The following is an 8,754-nucleotide window of genomic DNA, read 5'->3' on the forward strand; positions in this document are numbered from 1 at the left end:
AAAAACAACAACAAAAAACAAATTCAGTAGCATACCAGGATACAAAGTCAACACTCAAAAATCAACAGCGTCCTGTACACAAATAAACTCATAGAGAGAAATCAAGGAAACCACACCCTTCACAATAGTGCACTATCAGGGACCCCTGAGTGAACCTACAATCTCCTGCCAGGTGTTACGGCACAGGGCAAAGAGACAAGATGGTGGTACAGCAGAGTTCCAGGATGATCAGTTGTTTACAAGGAACAAAGGCCACATGGCAGCCAGAACCTCCTTATCTACTGATTGAGGGAGGAATTACAAGATGACTCAGAGGGTGATGGTGGTCTAATGAGGTCTTGCCCTGGAGCAGCTTTAATGCTCTTAGTGGTCTTACTCTTAGTAGGTGAGAGAGGATAGCCTACCCCAAAGGAAAACAGAAAATGTATCCCAATTCCCAAGCCTCTATTCCCCTTAGGGAAGTATGTAAAATCAGCAATTATGAACTTGTGATCTCTAACAGCATCCAAAGAAATGAAATGCCTAGAATTCAATCTAATGAGGTAAAAGACTTTACAATGAAAATTATAATACTCTGAGAAAGGAGACTGATGATGTGAGAACAGAAAGACATCCTTGTGCAAGGGTAGGAAGACCCAGTAGAGTAAAAATGGTCACATTCCCACAATTGTTATACAGATTTAATGATATCCCAGTCAAAATACCAACCTACCTCACAGAATTAGAGAAAATATTTCTCAAATTCATTTGCAATGAGAGGAGAGCTAGAATAGCAAAAGCAATTATGAACAACAAAGACAAGGTAGGGGGCATCACAACCTCTGATTTGAAATTATACTGCAAAGCTACTGTGATAAAAGCATGATACTGGGGTGAGGGGACCCAAGGATCAACAGAACACATCAGAAGATGCAGAGACAACTGTAAACATACTCAGCCACCTTGTCTTTGACAAAGGAGCTAAAAATACTGTATCCTCTTTAGTAAATGATGCTGAGAAAACTGGTTTTCTCCTGCCAAAGATTAAAACTAGACCTGTACCTTTCATCATGTATCAAACTAAGTACAAAAGAGATCAAAGATCTAAACATTGGGGCCAGCAAGATAGCTCAGCAGTCTAAAGTGCCTGCTTAGGCAAGCTCAGGCAGGCACAGGGACTGTAGTGGTTTGATCCCTGGCACCACATACTGCGCACTAGCCCCACCCTCAGGGTAGGCTTTGCCTGCAAAAAAAAAAAAAAAAAAAAAGAGCTAAACATTAAAACAAAAATATCACGAAGAATCAACATCTGGGAGCTTCTTATTAAAAAGCTTTTGCATAGCACTAGAAACCACCAACACAGTGAAAAGACAACCCGCACCTTGGGGGAAAAAACTTTGCCAGCTGTTCCTGAAAGAACTGATACCTAGAATATATATTAAAAAAAAAAATCAAAACAAATCAGGGCCCCTTGCAAATTTCAAGACCCAACCCAAAAATGGGCATCTGAAATAAGTACATTTCAGATGAAAAAGTACAAATAGTGTGTGTGTTCAACATCACTGGTCATTTGAGAAATGCAAATCCAGAGATTCCATCTCCCTCCAGAAATAATAAAACAATCCAGAGATTCCATCTCCCTCCAGAAAGAATAGCTATCATCAAGAAGTCAACCAATAATGAATGCTGCAAGGGCTGTGTCTCAGTTACTCTTCTCTCATTGCTGGGACAAACACTTGACACTCAAAATGAGGGAAGGAAAGGTTATTATTTAGCTCACAGTTGCTGGCAATTTCAGTCCATACTCAGCTGGCTCCAAAGCAGAGCAGCACCTGGCAGAGAGCAACCTTTCATGGCGGCAGCAAAGAGCAGAGAGCAAATGGGAGTAGCAGCAGCTCAAGCAGCTAGTCAGCTTCTCTCCCCACCTTACATTGTAACTCAAATTACCTGCCCCAGGGCAGGTGCAGCACTGTGCTCACAATAATCAAACACAAACTCTAGAAGCTGTCCCATGATTACATGAGGCTTGGGGGGACACCTATACGGGAACCGTAACAGGCTGTGAGAAAAAAGAAGCCCTTCTCCACTGGTGGTGGGAGTAAAGTGCTGCAACAACTATGGAAATCAGCGTGCAGATACCTGGGGGCAATGGGGTGATTTGACTCCCCTTCTTGGTATCTTCCTGAAAAACTTAAAAGAAACAAGTACAATCACAGCAATATACACACACCCATGTTTTGGCACAGTATGTGGTAGCTAAATCTTGGAAATAACCCAAATGTCCAGCAACTGATGAATGGATGTGTTTTTTAATACAATGGAGCACTACTCTGCCATAAAGAAGGATAAGGTGAACCATTACTAGCTAAATGGATGCACCCTGAGACCATACTCTTAGGTGAAATAAACTAAGCACATATATTCAAATACTGCATGGTTTCCTGAGTGTGAGAAACCCAAAGTGTAAATAAGGACCAAAGTGTATGACAGCCATTTGAAAAGGGGAAGAAAATGTTCAAATGAGGAGAACAAAGGGGGACAGAAGAGAAAGGAAAGGAACAAGAAAAAAAATTGAAGGAAAAAAATGAAAACAAAACTTTTGTAAATAAGGAGGAGAAGAAGGATTAAAGGGAGTTGAGTGGAATGGGAAAATACAAAGCAAGATATATCAACTATAGGTACAAATTCCCTATGATAAATGTTATCATTATGTGTATCTAAAATGTACCAATAAAATAATTTTTAAACCATTAGAACTATGAGACTATGTAGGTATGTGAATATGGAACAGAAAGAAAAATTTTAAATTGTTAAATTAAGGAGTAAACTGGTGTATCATTATCTAAGGTTTTAGTTCTATACAATCATTGTCATCTATGAAACATTTTCAAAATACATGCAAAGTGCTATGGCTACATGGCTAACCAAAGAAACCCAACCTAGAAGCTAATCAAGAAAAACTGCCTGCTCATTTCATTTCCTATTTCAACAAACACACTTAGGAAACACTACACTTACAAAGCCTTTCCTAATCCTTCCAATCTTAGTCATCATCTCACAACCCAGCAACTAATCAAAAAATGGAAGTAGACACTGTCTATTTACATGTATTCTATTAATGCTCAATCTACCTGAGCTTTCATACCTCAGAGGCATTTTGCTGATAGTACTTAAATTTAAAATCTGCCCTTATGTAAACCTAACTTCCTCTCATCATTCATGTTTCAAAAATGTATATTTTCTATCTGATCATTAGCACATATGGAATATGTATTGTTTCTAATTTTCACTGTGCAAAATTAAAAATAGAGAAATGCAAATTAAAACAGAACTGAGATTCTACCTCACTCTTGAAAGAATGGCTATTATCAAGAAATCAATAACATATGCTGGAGGGGCTGTGGGGAAAAGGAACCCTTCTCCACTGTTGGTGGGAGTGTAGACTGATAACCACTGTGTAAATCAGTATAGAGATTCCACAGAAAATTAGGATTGGAAGTCCCATCTGACCCAGCTATTCCCCTGCTGCCTATCTTCCCAGAAGAATTAAAAGCATCATACCACAGTGATAATGTATACCCACATTTATAGCAGCACCACTTGTCTTTGGGCTTCTTTTTTTTTTTTTTTTTTTGTATTTTAGGGAAGGGTCTACAGGGTGTTCAGGGTCTCACTACTAGACTGGACTCATGATCCTCCTGCTTACAGCCTCCCAAGAGCTGGGATTACAGGTACACACAGACATGTTCTGTCTCAAATGCCATCTCAGCATGCCCCGAGGGTGGGGCCGGGACAGCAGGCCTGGGGATCAAACCTCCAGCCCCTGCACCTGCTTGCAGGCACTTTAATACACTGAATATGGCAGTACAACTTGTAATATTTGGAAACAACCCAATTGCCCAGCAACTGAGGAATGGATAAAAAAGATGTGGTCTTTTTTATACAATGGAGTATTACTCAGCCATAAAGAAAAACTGGAGGCTTTTATAGGTAAATGTATGTAATTCGAGACCACCCTCACAAGTGAAACAAACCAGATGCACATGTGTAAACATATTTTCTCAGAGTGTGAGAAGCTGAAAAAGTAAGATTCAAATTGTACAATAGGTATTGTGCAATGGGAAGAAACTTTAAAAGGAAAGAAAAACTGGGATGGGAAACAGAGAAAAAGTAAAAGAAGGGCTGGCTAAACTAGCTCAGCTGATTAAAGCCCTGGCTTAAGCAGATGCAGGGACCAGGTTCAATCCTTGGCATGCCATGCCAGACAAGCCCCCGGGATGCACTGAGACGGGAGATTCAGGCACCCGTGTGGTGGAAGGTGCCTGTAATCCCAAAGCTTGGGAGGCTGAAAACAGGAGAATCACTATGAGTCCAATCTGCATAATGAGACCCTGTAGACCCTGTACTAAATTAAAAAAAAGAAAAGAGGGGAAAAAAAGCACACGTATATACATATGCATATATATATATATATATATGCATATATGTACACACACATATATATGATAGTTAATAGTACTAATTACTCCAAGCTCATTGAAAAGGTTTGTGCTAATACTGCTTGGACAACTTACGCTGATATCTTTTAAAAAAATAATTAAAAATATAGCAGAAAAGGATGCCCTGATTTTTTGCCTCTGAAAACAGCTACACATAAAAGTTCTTATTTTTGCATTTATGTATTTGGTACAGGGTCTCACCTCAGCTCAGACTCAAAGTGATCCTCCTGTTTTCAGCCTCCAGAGGGCTGAGATTACAGACACGCACCACCACACCTGGACTTAGTCGGCCATTCAGTGCACCCGGGGGCAGGTGGTACCAAGGATCAAACCCTGGTCCCTGCGCACTTGCTAAAGCAGGCACTTTGTCCCCTGAGCTATCTTGCTGGCCCTAAAATTTCTTATATGTTATCACACTAAGAAAAGACAGAAAAATCTCACTCCAATGTCAATATTTCAAATAATTACAAATGTTTCTTTGCAGATAGGAGTAAGTTCATTTCTGACAAAGTCAAAAATGCTCCTCAAAAACTGTTCCCCTGTACCACAAGTACATAAAGGTATTACATGATATTCTATAAACTTTTTCACCTATGAATTCCAAATATCACTGTATAACTGAATTATTCTTTTTTTTTTTTTTTTTTTTTTTTTTTTTTTGGCAGAGCTGGGGATTGAACTCAGACCCTTGAGCTTGCCAAGGAAGCACTTATTCTACTGAGCCACCTCCCTAGCCCTGAATTATTCTTGAGCCTGATGTGTTTCATAGATTAAATTTACAAACAAAAATTAATACCTTCACAAATGTCTTAATAGGTATAAACAAGTCATTCCATGTGTTTTTAAAATTAATTTCCAGATATTTCACCACAATTAAATCACATTCTAACTCAGAAGGTAGGCATGCATTTCATGAAAAATTAGGAAAGCCAAGTTCCTAAGATGAGACAACTTAAACCCCTAGTCATAACACTGGAGACATATAGTCAATGATAGATCAAATTCCCTTTTAAGTCAATTACAGTAGTAAGTATGCAATGAGCATAAGATGTCTAGAGAGATGTACAGACAGGGTGTAGTGGCACCAACCTACTGGCCCAGCTACTTGGGAGGGAGAGGCAGAAAGAACCAGAGGGCCACTGCTAACTTAGCAAGAACCCCTCTCAAAATCAAAAATCTAAGGGGCTGAGGATGTAGTTCAATGAAAGAGAGCATCTACTTAACATGCACAAGGAAGTAGGTTCAATCTCAAGCACTGAAAACTGTATTTAAAGGGAAAAAGATTTCTCAAAGAAAAAGAGATTTTGAAGATTAATGTCAAATTCAGAACTCAAAAATACACATTTAACCTACAGCTAAAACATTAACATTAAACAAATAGGTATGAAACATACAGAATCTATAAATTAGTGAAGACGAGTGGTTAAAATATGTCATCACTTGTGAAATGGTCAACAAGTTTTCAAACCAATGATAAAGTTTATTCTGAAACAAACGAAAAGAAAAATTACTGTCAGTAGAAAAATCTGCTGATGAACAGCAAAATATAACATTAATGGAATGAAGGTAATATATTCTGCTACTTCAAACTGATGTTGGCAAAATTTTCAAACAGTAAAGTAAATCTGGCTGGGGATGTGGTTTAGTGGTACAGCTCTTGCTCTGTATGTACAAGGCCCTGGGATTTGATCCTCAGTACCACAAATAATTAAATTAACCAACTCTGAAGCACAGTCTTACCCGAACAGATACAGTATGAGCATTTCTACTCAGTTTGTGAAAAAAAATTTGTCAGAAAAATGTTTCAGTTTTTAATTCTGACACTATGCAAACATGCAAAAATGTGAAAAAGAACCTGTAATTCTATCACCAGAAGACCACTGTTAATATTTTATTTCCATCTATCCTTCCTAAGTTTTCTTAAAAACTACACCTTGTAAAACATGTGAAAATTCACATTATTAACAATTCTATGAAGTGTTTGAAAGCACTGCTTCTCATTTCTAAATGAGACTGCATCGCAAGCTATGAGAAGGAGTGCAGGTATAGCCTCAAGCCATTTGCTCGGCTGGTACGACTGAGTTAAAAGGAATTCCATCCCAGACTGCATTAGGATCCTCTGAATAAGAAATACATTTTTTAAAAAATTAGTAAATTCAAATCCCACGCATTTCTAGTTTTCAGATGATGTTTACCTAATGAGCCCTTAATTTACAAACTTAGTAACTCAATATTAATGATAATCACTTATAATTATTCTGTGCTTGTCTTTGCAAAATTCCTGCATATTATCACTTCATTTTCATTACACTATGAAACAAGTACTCATTCTTGTTTGAACAAGGTAGAAAACTGAGTTAAAAGGGGGTTAAATGACATGCACCAAATCGATTTTTTTTTTTTTAATCTAGTCTTTTAAGGGCCAGCCAGACAGCTCAGTGGACTAAAGCGCCTGCTTAGGCAGATGCAGGGACCAGACGTATGATCCCCCATGTGCTGAGCCAACCCTACCCTAGGGGCATGGCTGAGGAGGCCAGAGTGACTGGGCATGGTGGCATGCACCTGTCATCCCAGCATTTGGGAAGCTGAACACAGGCAGATCACTACGAGTCTGATCTATGTAGTGAGACCCTGTAGATCCTGTACTAAATACATTAAAAAAAGTCTTTTAATAACTATTATAATTTTCTTACTTTAGAAAAATCTGTTCCTCTACACTAATGTTTATGTATGATGATGCTTTGAAAGAGAAAAATACTTGTTTAAATTCTCTGGCAAAAAGTGATAGCCTTTCAAAATGTGGTTGCATTTTACATTTGATTAGGTACAAGAAATTTTCAAAGCAAAGCAGCAGTCTACCTTGAGGAGGGAGAAATATTGCTTTCTTCACTGCAAAAATTTTTAGAAACATGATATATAGATGCAGAAACAAAGCAGGGACTATTTTGTTTATCTAGTCACACTCATTTCTGATCCAAGGTATCTTTGTCTGTTTCTTTATGTGGGAAGTGAGATATCAATGGCTACCTCACTGGCTGCAGTGAGGATTAAATGAGTTATTTTACATAAACCACTTAGTCCAACACAGAGGGTTTGCCACTCTTTCAACATGTTAGGTGTTGATGAAACCTGCATGCTAAGCATTTAGATTTTAAGTTACACTACATAAATGTGCTACATCTGTAGAGTTCAGTTCACTAACAATATTTTTTCCCTGAGAAATTGCCTTTCCACGTGGCTGTCCAAGTTTCAGCATTTTCTCTATGAGTCTCATGGCCCTGATTCCATACTTTACTGAAAACCACGAAAGCAACATTACTCTGGACTTAAACGTGGAGATTAAACATTAAAAAAAAAAAAAAAATGTTCCCAGCAACAAGCACCAATCCTTCCCACTGCGATAAACTAAAAAAGTAAAATAAAAAGTGTCCCATAACTTGCCAAACTGATTCAAAAACTGTACTACACAGCCTGAAAAGAGTACAAAAAATAAAAAATAAACCTGTATTTGCTTTCCATTCCGATGACAATTCGATAAATCGTTTTGATTGCCTTTACGATGAGTTTTTCAAGGACTGTAGAACAAGAAAGTTGTCTAACTTTCTAAAAGTCTTACCCTTTTAATAAGCAGGGATTGTGAAGTTCAAGATCTGAACCCAAAGCTTAGATATCACTGCAATCTACTTTACCCAAGTACTCTCATCAAGGACAACTACCACTATTCACGTTAAACAAATTTAAGATGCCACTTAATTTCCCTGTCTTCCTACTATGTCCATCCACCCACGTGGCTTAACTTTAGGGGTCACATTTCCCAAAGTTCTCTCTTGGATCCCAAAACATTTCCCAAGAAGGAAGGAGGCATCCACTGCAAGGTGTCAGGCGTTCTCTTTCCAGATAAATAACTGGCCTTGCCAACACCTAACACCTTGCCAACTCGGGGGCCGGCAGGGCGAACCCACCTTTGCCCATCCACCCACGAGCGTTCCAGGTCTGGCCACCGAGGGGCGCCCCCCGCCCGGACGCCTGCTCAACGGCGAGGAGACGCGCGCCCGGCCCGGGACCACTCACCTTGCTGGGCTCCGGCGTCCTCGAGCAGCAGGAGCAGGATAAGTAAGAGCAGGAGCAGCAGAGGCATGGAGGGGGAGCAGGAGGAGGAGGAGGGGCAGGGGGAGGAGTTAGACCCGCGAGGGAGGGCGCGCGAGAGGGGGAGCGCGGCCCGGGCGGGGGCGGCGGCGGCCCGGACTCGGGGACGCTGCGGGCTGCGCCCGGCTCT

General features: G+C 39.7%; 1 protein-coding gene across 1 annotated transcript in view; it reads right to left on the bottom strand.

The window, feature by feature from the left end:
• The window catches only part of Dcbld2 (discoidin, CUB and LCCL domain containing 2), a 136,328-nt gene extending 127,580 nt beyond the window's left edge, over positions 1-8,748 (bottom strand). Inside the window, exon 1 of the mRNA XM_004636577.2 lies at positions 8,550-8,748. Within this exon, the coding sequence (XP_004636634.1) occupies positions 8,550-8,616 (67 nt within the window). The 5' untranslated portion in view covers positions 8,617-8,748. The remainder of the gene's footprint in view (positions 1-8,549) is intronic.
• Positions 8,749-8,754: the final 6 nt, after the last annotated feature.

Source organism: Octodon degus, unplaced genomic scaffold, assembly GCF_000260255.1.
Source record: "Octodon degus isolate 3935 unplaced genomic scaffold, OctDeg1.0 scaffold00081, whole genome shotgun sequence".
Lineage (NCBI taxonomy): Eukaryota > Metazoa > Chordata > Mammalia > Rodentia > Octodontidae > Octodon > Octodon degus.